At 41.4% G+C, this 12,744-nt stretch overlaps 1 protein-coding gene across 4 annotated transcripts in view; it reads right to left on the bottom strand.

Moving 5' to 3' along the window:
- The window catches only part of Cenpe (centromere protein E), a 58,667-nt gene that overhangs the window by 41,568 nt on the left and 4,355 nt on the right, over positions 1-12,744 (bottom strand). For all 4 annotated transcript variants that reach the window (XM_063282221.1, XM_006233351.4, XM_039103858.2 and 1 more), the window contains exons 5-14: positions 12,326-12,445; positions 11,364-11,445; positions 11,125-11,192; positions 10,977-11,042; positions 7,452-7,503; positions 5,346-5,433; positions 4,356-4,485; positions 2,830-2,949; positions 1,530-1,688; positions 30-186 (exon numbers count right to left, since the gene is read on the bottom strand). In XM_063282221.1, the coding sequence (XP_063138291.1) occupies positions 30-186; positions 1,530-1,688; positions 2,830-2,949; positions 4,356-4,485; positions 5,346-5,433; positions 7,452-7,503; positions 10,977-11,042; positions 11,125-11,192; positions 11,364-11,445; positions 12,326-12,445 (1,042 nt within the window). The remainder of the gene's footprint in view (positions 1-29; positions 187-1,529; positions 1,689-2,829; positions 2,950-4,355; positions 4,486-5,345; positions 5,434-7,451; positions 7,504-10,976; positions 11,043-11,124; positions 11,193-11,363; positions 11,446-12,325; positions 12,446-12,744) is intronic.

Genomic DNA, 12,744 nt, shown 5'->3' with positions numbered 1-12,744 from the left:
CTCCTCTCAAACAGGGCAGTCACACTCACCGCTCTCTCCCAACTTCATGAGAGAATTTTCTCTCAAAGGAGTCACGGAAGTTTTACGTGTTCTCGTTGTTATGTTTGTTGGAATTTTAAATTCCTTTACATAGTTTGAATCCTTCATTTTGCCAAAGCACCACGTAACCCTGCGTTTCTTCTTAATCTTAAAAAACAAAAAATAACTAAAGTCAGACAAAATAAAACAAGGAACTTAGTTCTTATTTTTTTATATTTTTTATGTATTTTAAACACCATGATAGAAGTCTGGTTCTTTAGAGGATTCTAAGGAAACACACTGAACACAGTCACAGAGCTTACACTGTACAGGCCCTGGGTTAAATCCCAGGAACCAAAACAAGAAAGAGATTTAAGCACGTTTGTCAATAATAGGATTAAGTAGTGATTCTAAAATTCAGTCCTCCTTCCTCCTCCCCGGTCTGTGCCCTCTGTACTATCTAACAGTCCGCCCTGACACTGAAAGCAGTTTCCGTCCCTACCACATAGCCTAAGATCGCAAGTAAGCCACTGCTTTACTCTTCCCCCTGCCAAGGAACAAAGCTGTCTCTCAGCTACTTCCCTAGCTTGTCCAGTTGGCTCCCCTTCCAGAGTCACACCTCGGCAGTCGCCAGCCTCACTGATACAGATACAGACAGTAGCTCCACCCTTTTAAACTACACTTTTGATGTCACCTACAAGGCTCTGCTGTCCTAGCACAGTGCCACATTCAAATTCCTAACATGCTTTGCTATGCCCTGGCCACTGTACGTTAAGGTCAAGCATGTCTGTCCTGTATTTGCAGCCCTCCAAGCTCTTGACCATATATACTTTCTCTTGAAGCATCTCCATTGAGCTGTTTCTTATTCATCATTGCCTACAGATCCTCTAGTGACTTACACAACACGCCTATGGATGATCACATAGATGGTTTACGCTAGGATTTTCCATAGAAAGAGCTGTTAACACGCATCGATTTGAGTGGATATCAAGGTCCCTCAGGTAAGGTCAACAGTAACCAATGGAACTGAGATCAAACGTCCAATTGGTCTCGCTTTGAAGGCTACCACCTGAATGAAAATATTGCCTCATACCTACTGGACACAAAGAAACCTACCCTGGGAAGGGGGAGCGGGGAGGGACATGCTGGAAGGTGGGATTCAATCCCTACACTGATTTATATTGTCCATCAGTTTCCCCAAGTAAGTATTACTATTAATTAAATAAACCCTGGTGATTTTAGTTTTTAAGTCATTTTACAAATTTCATTAGCCTTTACTAAGAGTCATAGTTCAGTCTTTACTGACAGCCTAGAATTTTTAAGTTAGTATCTCTTCAAGTGAGAATTGGAGAGTGGTAAATATAACTCACTTCTTAGGTAGGAATGATATATTGCAAATACACAGAATGCTCTAGAGAAAGATCTCATATCAATGGATAAAAGGCACTAAACCTTAAGCAGACGGAAAGGCCCGCTCTGTTTTCTGTTGCCCACATGCATCTTGCACGCACCTCTAGTTCCTGCTGCAGTGCAATAGAAGACGATGTCACCAGCATCCGCTTCAGGTTCTGAATTTTCTCATCCTGAACTTTCTGAAGCAAGTCTTTTTCATCCAGGAGCTGGGCCAGTTGGTCTTTTTCTATTTCCTGCGCCCGAGTCTTTGTATTTACCTAAGGAATACAGAGTTATATTAACCATAAATGTGGCAAAATTTAGTCCTTGAAAGTAGCTTCCACAACAGAAATTACATTTGTATGTAACTATGAGAATGTTAATTTTATTAAAGTATTTATAATAGTTATATATAACTATACATATACATTTATATAAAACTTATATAATATAAATAATTTTACTATAGACTAGATATTATCTACCTGAAAATCCCAACACGTATCAAAGCCAATAGTTTCTCAAACTTAAGAGATAAAATACATACATTTTTTCTCATTATGCTACTGCATGTTATGTGAGGGTAATGTAAATCTTATTAGTTACCTATGAAGATATGAATAGATAAGAAAGTCATAGAAACTGAAATTTAGAACTGACGATAAAAGAAGAGATGGTCTTGTTTTATTTGACATCTTAACTCATTAAAAACTATTACTAGAGTGAATGGTCTTACAGGTTATGAGAGGGTGATGGTTAAAATGAAGTAGAATGCCAGGCATTGTGTAGTCTATGCTTACAAGGCTAGCTCCTGGCCTCATCGCAGAGGAGTCGCTCCAGAGTGTGACCATACACAAGGCAGCTTTAGCTCACTGTACGCCACATATATGGACATACGGTCTCTCAGCATAGCGCAATGACTTTAAGAACCCCCTCTCATTTATTTTTGAACAGACATAGTCTAAGCTGGTCAAAAACTGGTACAGAGCAAAGGACAATCCTAAACTCCTTGATTTTCCCACCTCCAACTTCAAGGTGCTAATGCCACAGGCATCCACCGTTAGGCTCTCTGAGGTACTGGGGACTGAGCCCAGGCTCTGTACACACCAGGCAGGCACCTTCCAACTTAATGACGTCTCTAACTGTCAGAAACAATGTGCTTCATTCTGTAGTACATTTCTTTTGTTGTTGCTGGAGAGGACCAGCCTTGGATGGCATTCTACTGCTCTATCCTTATTCCTGAAGCTGAATTCTTATGAACTGAATTATTTTAGTTAAAGCCTGTTTGTTTTCAAATTAAGTTATAGAAATTCAGATATTTATAAATTTATAGCAATATAATTTATAGCATTATATAAATGTATAGGCCATTATTCTATACTGGCTTAGTCCTTTACCAAAATATAAAATCACACGTACCTCCTCTAATTGTTTTTTAAGATCCACTATTTCTCTTCTGTATCTTTTTAAGAGAGCTTCATCATTTGACACTTCATTAACATAAGGAGTATTCTTCATGTACTTGGCAGTGCTGGCAAACTGGGATAAAACATAAAAGTATAAGATGTTTAATGCTAAAATAATTCCAATTATCAATACTACTTGTTTCTTACAACCAACTTTATTGCAAAAAGAAACGGCACTCCTAGCCAAAAGGACCTGCCCTTCCTTTTATTTTTTATTTTTTGGTGGGGGCAGTGATGTGCTTATATGTGTAGGTACACATTCGCGCCTATGTGTGCGTGTGTGTGTGCGCGTGTGCACAAAAGACAAGGGTTGTTCAGTATCTTCCTCCATTGCCTCACCTTTACTGAGGCAGAGTTGCTTACTGAACCTGGGGCTTGCCATTTGGCTAGTCTCGCCAGCCTGCGTGTCCTAGGATCTCTTGATTTTGCCTCCAGAGTGCATGGATTGCAGAGAATTGCTATGTCTGCCCAGCTTAGGTGCTAGGAATCTCAACTGCAGTCCTCACAGTAGTGAAGGACAGGCTTTGTCCTCGGAGCCATCTCTAGCTCCCAGGACACTGTTCTTATTAGTCGCTTTACTAAGTCAAGGCGATCATGTTGGAAGCCAGATCGCATCTACTTTATAAACTCCCTGGGGCTGGCAGTACCATCACCCAGTACTCAACGGCTCTACTTTTTCCTTTTCTAGAAGGAGCTTGTTATATGCTTCAGACTGGCCCAAACCTTGATAGGCAGATGAAGAGGAACTATCTTGTTTCTGCTTCCTGATAGATGGAATCAGAGACTTAGTTTCTTTTCTACTTAGGAAGAGTGTTTATGTTACTGAGGTTGGCCCTCTGCTCCAGCATCCTAAGTACTGGGATTTGGGGTGTGTGTCATCAAGCCCAGCTTTAAAACATTAAAACACTTTCTCTACAACAGGGAAAACTCAGGGTCTGTGCACGGTATGCGGCCATTCTAGCAAGCTACATCCCCTACCCCTGCAACAACTAGAGCAAGGGCACGTGACTATCTTACAGTGAGCATTAACAACACAGAATCCCTCACCAATGAAGCTGCTACATTAACTTGTTTTCTATTTTCTTTTCTTTTTAAATAGGAAATTCAGCCTGCAGTTCATATGCATACAGTTAGTATGTTTGCTTACATACATCATATATTTTTAGATTCCTATTGGTGGTAACACTAGTTCTTTTGTTTGTGAATCTAATATAAAACTTCTAGTTATCATGTATCAATGGAAAAAATTAGTTATTTAAAAGAACTATCAAATCATTCAATTAAAAGTATTGGTTGTGCCCAAAACTACAGCGACGGGATACAAATGACTGAAGCCTTGGTATTTAAATTAAGGAATGGTATTTACTAGACTGCACATCAGCTTCATTCAGATGTTATGACAATGACAGGAAGGTGACCCTCTCTTCTTCTTAAGGTTGCTCATTCCCTGTGGTGCACGGACAGGAGAGTGAGCCTCACCTGGAGCGTGGTCAGTGTTTCATCAAGCGACGCTGGAGTGATTGTGCAGATGATACGAGTCTTCGCATTTCCTCCCAAGGAGTTCTGAAGAATTCGTGTTAACTTGCTATCTCGGTAATTTATGAAACCACTTAGTGAGAAACAAGTGGGGGAAGAAAAAGGTTGAGAATCTATGGAAAAATGTTTTCCTTTAAAAAAACGAACACTCAGTCATAATTTTATAAATTAAGTTTTAAATTAAGGTTGTATTAAGGCTTATTAAAATACTTAAGGTAGGAAATAGACTCAGGTTAGATTTATATATACAAGAAGCTGTACTCATAAATTATGTATAGCATATTCTAATAAAACAGAAAAAAAAGGAGAGGCTCTTAGGTTGGTAAGATGGCTCAGTGGTGCCCATGCTAAAGTCTGAACGCTTAAGTCAGACCCTTGGGACCTACAAGGTGACAGGAGAGAAGTGATTCCTAAGAAGTGTCCCTCTAATGATCAACTGTGTGTGAAAAATTAAAAAATAAAACAAAAATTTAGTAAAGGGCTCTCTAGACAGGCAGTTCAGCGTAGGATGGAGATGCAGACCATGGTGAGGTGGGGGTGGGGGCAGAGAGCTTAATAATCTCCCAGGCTCTGATACGTGTAGTGTGCACTGCATCAGCCATGGAAGGGCCTTGGGGAAGATGGCTGGAGGCAGCAGCCAAACCTTCCAGAGCTCCCACCTTCTGAGGAGCATATAGACATGTTAAACTGTACCACAGAGTCCTAAGTGATGAGACAATTACAATGCACATCATGTGTGTACTAACGTGTCACTGTATCCAAAAATGTGTAATCTTCACAGTGCTAGGAAACACATGTGCTTAAAGAAGCTGGCTTATGGAAACCCAAAACCTCTTTAAAGTGTAAAAGAAATCAACATACACGATTATGACTAAAGTACGACAATTTCCAATGTGATAAGACCGTAAGAATTAAGGATACAATGAAACTTACCCAACCTGCCCATCACTAAGTTTCTTAATCACTTGTCCCAAAATAAGTAAGTTCCGATTTATGTAACAGCCTTCCTTCAATCGCATACCTGAATTAAACATGTAAAAATTAGTCTCCAAATTAGATAAAGAACTTGCTTGTAAGTTGTAAGACAGACGCTAAGTTGGGAGCTAAAATCTATGCTGTGGTTCTGCCTGAACTCACTTTTAACGCTAAGAAATTCTCTCTCCCTAGTCTGTCTACATATTTATTCAGGCAGAAATGCCAAAATGCTGTCACCGAGAGAAAACAAAAACAAAAACAAAACAAAAAACAGAAAACAACAACAACAACAACAAAAGAGGAACTAGGAGGAGGAAAACAGCCTGCTTCCCAAGGTCCACTAACTTCAGTTCAAATCTACTTTTTATAAACCTTTAAATAAAGGTAATCACAGACTTCCAAACAATTGCCAGTAATTTTTCTTTTTGAACTATTAATGTGCTTACGTGATTCAAAGTTAAAGGGGAATGCAAACCTTGAAAAGGCACTACTTCTCCAGCTCAGTCCCTGCTCCCCACCAGAACCCTGTCATCCCTTGCTTTGTCGTGCAGACTTAAAAATCACACCCATGCACATTCCCCTCCCTTCCCCTTCCTAGGCAGCCTGTTTATGTTACTTTGTACTTTGCCTTTTCCCTTGAAAATGTCTTTCAGAAAAATTCCCTATCAATAAAGGTTGACTCTCTTCATTTCATATCTTCTAACTCCACCTTGTGCCGACCCCACTCTAATTGGCCCACTGAGAGACACAGGTTTACAATGCACTGCTCCTACAAACCCACTGTGACAATAAATAACTAGCGACCAATGTTATTTCTGTCACATTTGTTACCTGTGGGGTGCTTCTCACAGTGCACGGCGAGTGTCAGCATGAGTAAGCCATGCAGTCTAAATGCTCCATTAACTCCTTTCCCTCAGGTTTTACTGTTTGTCAGCCTTTCTTTTCCATTTCTAGACTTTGTGTCGTAGACAGTCATAGCCTTTCCCGCTGTAGACTGCATTTTAATTAAAACACTCATCTTCCTTCCCTTCCTTGAGATAGTATCTCCCTGTGGCTCCTGGGCTAGCCTCGAACTGTAGTCCTCCCTGCTTAACCTTTGAGTGCTGGCGGTTACAGGTGTAGACAGCTTGCTCCCGGATCTCCCATTTAGCTCTAGTGGGCCAACAACTCCCTCAGTATTACACAAGTTTAATCACTGCGGCTCCACATCCTACTACCCTCAGATTCTTCTCAGATAGTCTTGCCTGTTTCCCATACACATTTCAAATCATTGCATCTAGTTTAAACACAAAAATGTACTTTTGATTTTGTTAGAAATATTTAAATCTAGAACATTTATATAATTAATATCTTTGTAAGCGTGCTTTTTCATTAAGTCTTTACAATCTTTGAGTTTTAAGAACTGTATATGAGTTTTACACAATCTTTGAGTTTTTCCTAGATACCACTTTATTAAAATGGTCTAATCTTTTTGTCCACTAAAATATTAAAACTGGTTCTTGCTTATGAGAATTATTGCCTGTTCATTTGAACCCGACTACCTTTGAGTTGGCCTTTCTTGGGTTTTATTACTCATATAGGGAGAGTGGGACTAATCAGACGGCCAACCTTATGAAAAATTAGAACTGATCCAGTCACATCTGGCCTGACTGTTGCAGCTCTTCCTGTGGGCACACCCGGGAGCTCTGCAGTCAGATATTGGTCTTCTTGGAATGGCTTTCATGATTGTTCTTTCTCTTCTCAGCACTAGTCATAGTCACTAGATCTCTAATGGAGGGAAGCTTTGTGGACTACAGTGTCAAGGTAAATAGAAAGTATAGACTCTGTCTGTCAGTCCTAGAAGGCGCCTCCCTCCCACTCTCCTGATTTTCTAACTGATTAAGAAAGCCTAGATGGTTCTTACAGTACATCCCTGCGCTTCCCAGCTACAAAGCTCTATCAACCGCAGAACTGAATTTTTAAGCTGGTGCTGTAGATCAAAGTAATGATGTTTGATTTTTATAATAAAGACTCATTATCAGTACTTTTACCATAAATGATCAGATATTAACAAGTTCTCATTACCTTCAGCTCCTGTTTGAGCAGCTCTTTCACTGCCTGCAAGATCAACCAAATTCTGTAGGACAGACAAAAATAGTGTTTAGGAGGCGTAACTAGAAATAATGAATTCCCGCTCAGTAAGTAAAGGAATATTTTAAAGAAACAGTACATTGTTATGTCCCTCTGGTTCCTTCTTTCCCAGCGGCCTCCACATCTTGTTCATTCTTTTCTTTGCAAACACCCCATGTGATGAAGCCATGTCCTACACATCCAAATTTACCAGTGTGATCTTTGCAACCTGGTCTCTGCTGTAGTTTTTGCTGCTCTTTTTTACTTATAATGTTTAGTCCATCCTTATTTTGTATTCAAGAACCAAGGGGAACACTCTTCTCAATGGAGACTAGCTATCTTCACACTTCCCGCACACCTAAGATGAATGCAGCCTTAACTGCATGTCCAAGCTCACTAGAGGTCAGGCTTCTTACAGAACTCATTTTGCTGGGTTGGCCATGTGTGTACCACACCTCACTCTATTTAATTTCCTAAGTAACACCGAAAAATAGGCTATCTATCTATTACACTCTGGGCAGTGTATTAGGTGCTGGAGCAGAGAGCCATGCAAAGACACTCTGCTCTTACAGACCGGACGTTCTACCGAGGAGATTGTCCAGAAGGGAAGGGATATACAAGTACAAGAGCAGATTCAAATGGGCATCTGGAAAAGGGCAAAGAGGGACACAATGTATCCTCTGGAATAGGGGACAAGGAAGACACGACACTAGGCCATGTGAACGACAAAGAGGGAGCCAGGTATGGAGATTTAAACAGAAACAGCACTGTGTATAAAGGTCAGCATGCTGGCTCCCAAAGCAGACCCCTCAGGGTATTTACTACCAACCCAGAGAGGATTCAGCTGCTCCTCTGTAATCCTAAAACCTGGGAAGTAAAGGGAGGAGGAGTGCCATGAGTTGCAAACCGGCCTTACCTCCTGAGTGAGCTCCAGGCTAGCCCAGACACTGCAGAGTTCCAGGCCACCCTGTCCTAATAAGCCAAACCAAACAGCCAATCCACTAAACCCAGGAAAGGACGCTGTGGCACCACTGGTGAACCGAAGCAACAATGGATGTTTATAGGCAGGGGCTAGGTCATGCAGTATCTTGTGAGCAAGACGGAGAACATGGGAGTTCCTAGAGAAGGTACTAGAGAGACTTATGCACTGGAGTAACACAGAGTGATTCAACTTCCTCCAGGAACAACTATGGCCCAGAGTGCAGCATGAACGAAGAGCCAAAGCTGCAGCCGATGCCCAGGCAGAACGGCGGTGACGCAGGGACACAGATGTGAAGGGCACAATCTAGCTCAGGATGGCACAGGTACAATGACCTGAGAGACAGTGGCAGAGGAGAGACATCTTCAGTTTTATTCTGAGCCCAGCACCATGCTCATGATCTGGAAATTTTTCTGAATGCTCTAAAAGAGAAGAAAAGCCTCCTTTCTCTGTGGTGATTTCCAAGGGTTTACAAGTAATTATCTACTCCTGTTCTATGGTCCAAGCCAATACTCTTCCTGATTTTCCTTTCTCAGTGCCCACTACAGATTATTTACATATATCACATACACGCAGTGGACATGGAGGCAGTCAGTGTGAGCGAGTGAGGAGAGTGAAGATGAGTGTCTGTATTCAGGCACTTAGAGACAGGAGCTTGTAGGGTTTTAGAAGGAAGTTAAGGGACATCAGCTGGGAGTGGCCAGCTCTTGACCAATGAAATGACCTAACAAAGTAGTATTTAGTGTTCTTAGAAGTCTGCATGATGCACTGAAGAAACGAAGACTGCGGAGAATCCAGAGATACAGTAATTAGAGAGTACAGTGTACACAGAACTGTCAAGATGGATCCAGTAGGAAATGGTTCAACTGCAGAAGAGTCCACTGAGACTCAGGTTTCCTGCCTTTGTGTACAACATTATTTTTTTCTGGGAGAAAAAATCTATGAAGAACAGCTAGTTATGGAAGGAAGGATTGGCTTTGGACACACTGAGATTTCAGATACAGGCAATGACATAGACGTCTTGAGGGAGACATGGACTAGAACTCAGAAACCTTTACTGAAATCAAGCTTTGGAGTTTATCAATAGAAGAACCTGAAAAGCCACAAAACCCTCCCAATTTTGACGGCTGGGTAGGAGAAGACAACACAGACAAAACACAAGGCAGAGCTGATGGAAGCTGGAGAGGAACAGTCCCCCAAGGCCATGAGACAATCATGAGAACCACCGTGAGAGCCGGAAGATGACTCAAAAAGAAATCCTTCCTTCCTAGAAGTTTCACGGGAGGTAGATAGGCTGACATGCTGGCACAAGTGGGATCCTAATCAGTGCACACCAATCAGCCAGGAACAAACAAAAGAAACAGGCTGAGTATTAGGAGAGGAATCCCACAGGAAAGCCAGCAGCCTCAACTGAGCCACCACGCAGTCAGCACACACCAGCTGCTCCAAGGCCCTGACACACACAGCAGAGGACTGCCTGGTCTGGCCTCAGTGAGAGAAGCACCTAACCCTTCAGAGACCTGAGACCTTAGGGAGTAGGGAGGCCTGGTGGGGGTGGGGACATCCTCTTGGAGATGCAGGGTTGGGGGAAGGGAAGATGGGATGAGGAACTGTCACTGGGTGGTCTGGGAGGGGGATAACAACTGAACTGTAAAAAAGATTAAAGACAAAAAAAATTTATAAAAAAAAGTATTACGACTAAGAGGAATGTTAAAATTATATCGAAATATCACAAGTCAGATTAGAAAACAAAACACGGGCAGGTTTTGTTATTAAGTTAAACTATTAGGTGAAGTTAGGGCTATATCAGAGTCTGGCAGTGCATGCCTGCAGTCTCAACACTCGAGACAGAAAAATGATGACTCTAAAGCCCTCCTGGCTACACGGTGATTCCCTGATGGAGGAGGAGGTGAATGGAGGGTCACTCACGTGGCAAAGGCCACGTCTGCACACTGCTCACACTCAGTGACTGTGCAGTGAGCAGGGGCTGGGCAATGTGTGCATTTAAACTGATGAATGTCGTGACTCTCTTCTAAGAGATTTATGGGCTAAAATACTTCGGGGGAGGCATCCAGTGGTACAACACTGCCTAGCATGTAGAAGGCCGTAAGGCTGATCGTTAGACGGTAAAAGTTCCCACCATTTCTCACTGTTTGTTCTACAAACAAACAAATAATATTTTTCCACCTAGTTTTTGTTTTATCATACAATTATAAGTCATACTGACTAGGATTTAAGAAACATATCCAAGTTCTAAACTTCAGCTCTCAGGAAGGAGAAACAAGGCTCTGACCTTGGTGGTGGTTGGAAGGAGCCTCAGCTGAAACCTTGTAGACATCACACACATGAACAAGATGCTCTCATCCTTATACCTGAGGCTACTCACTCCTATGACCACTCACTGCCAACTGCTGACCTTTCCCCTACTTAGTAAGCTGTCCTTATTACAGCAATCATCCAATAGGGGCCCACATGGAAAGTCATGACTTATAAACACTCACCAGATGAGACACCTTGATAGACCCATCACAATTAGAAGACTCAGCCTTTTCCCTGCTTTCCAAAATCTAGACAGAAAAGGCAATTTGTCAAAAATGAGCAAATTCTTCTTTGGAAAGACCAAGTAAAGGGAGAAGTGGAATTACCTACCATCCTAAAAATTGTATGAGAACGACTGCTTCTTTGATTCATTTTGGTTATTCCATAATGTCTGTTCTCTGTAAAAAGCGAGTTTATATTAATTGTACTAATTTAAAACCAAAGAAAAACCATTAGGTTTTATTTTAGCTCAATGTAGCAAGTCTATCTTATTGAAGACTATCTTATTTTAGTTCAATAAAAATGTGACTTGATAATTTTGATATGAATGTAAAATACAGCAGTCTTACTCTCTCCTGTTGCAAGCCATTTCAAAGCCATTTCTGCTGTATAAACCACTTCTTCTGTGAGGTCAGCAACATATACATTCCTCTGAAAACAGTTTAATCATAGAAAGATTAGAGAAAGAAAGTTTGTTTCCAAAGTTACAATCTATTGTTGAATTAGGGAAAGCAAAAAATGAAACCATTACTCTGTAGAAAAAGCAACTTGTCCACAATTTACTGTGTACATTACACAAAATTATTTACTTTAAAAACTTCATTATTTAAAAACCCTTGCCAATAAATATAAATATTACACACCAAAATTAACCAGACCCCAAATCTGTACAATTCTGTGAACTTTCACACACTTAGAACAGGCATTTAGAACAGAACCTGATTTGCAGTTTATATTTTCTGTATCAGATACACTTTATACCCTTAGTCACCTTAATTCACTAGGTTTTTTTTTTAAAAAACATCTTTATTTATTATATACATTGTAGCTATCTTCAGACACACCAGAAAAGGGCATCAGATCTCATTACAGATGGTTGTAAGCCACCATGTGGTTGCTGGGATTTGAACTCAGGACCTTTCGAAGAGCAGTCAGTGCTCTTAACCACTGAGCCATCTCTCCAGCCCTTCACTAGGTTTTTAATAAATCCATCCATTTGCTCCATGACCCTGTCATAACATAACTGGACACCCCCCCCCCCGCCCCCAGTCTTACCTTCCCCACCTCACTATCGACCTCCATCATTGGTACTAGTGCTGTTCCAACATGACAGCATGGTGACTCAGTTCGTTAGGGCCATCTGCGTGGCGACTGAGTACAAACTGGATCCACTGGAGCTAGGCACACTGGGAAGGCAATGACTTTTCTCTCTCTGTTTGTGGGCCCCCTGAATGCCACCTCCTGCCCCACGTGACTGCTGATAGACCCATTCCTGGGTGACCCAGTGAAGTCACCCAGTTCTTTTACTCACATTGATGTCTTCCCGAATTATCAAAGGTTTCACTTTTTGAGTATTACAGAGTAAGTCTGTAATGGTTTCGTTGTAGATCTCCATGTAAGAAACCCGTAGGAGAAACTCTCTCTCAGGAAACTAGGAGAATACAACATGTGTCAGACATCAGAAAGTATCCCATTTATAAACCAGCACTGTCAAAGAGCCTAAGAAAAAGTTAGCTGTAAAGCTACAGGACCCATGGCTCTATGCAGACAGTAGCCATGAAAGCAGTATTTCAGAGATAATGAAAATGGAGAAGAAAGTGCCCTGGCCATTATCCAGGCCAAAGAGAGCTCTAAAGCCAGATGCTTTACCTTCAGGAAAACGCTCATCTAGAAGCTGCAAAAACAGCCCGTGGGTGCTGCCCACCGCTTTCTTTCTCTTTGACTCACATC

Source organism: Rattus norvegicus, chromosome 2 (genome assembly GCF_036323735.1).
Source record: "Rattus norvegicus strain BN/NHsdMcwi chromosome 2, GRCr8, whole genome shotgun sequence".
Taxonomy (NCBI): domain Eukaryota; kingdom Metazoa; phylum Chordata; class Mammalia; order Rodentia; family Muridae; genus Rattus; species Rattus norvegicus.
The sequence above is the reverse complement of the archived record's forward strand: the minus strand, read 5'-3'. Positions and strand labels throughout refer to the sequence as shown.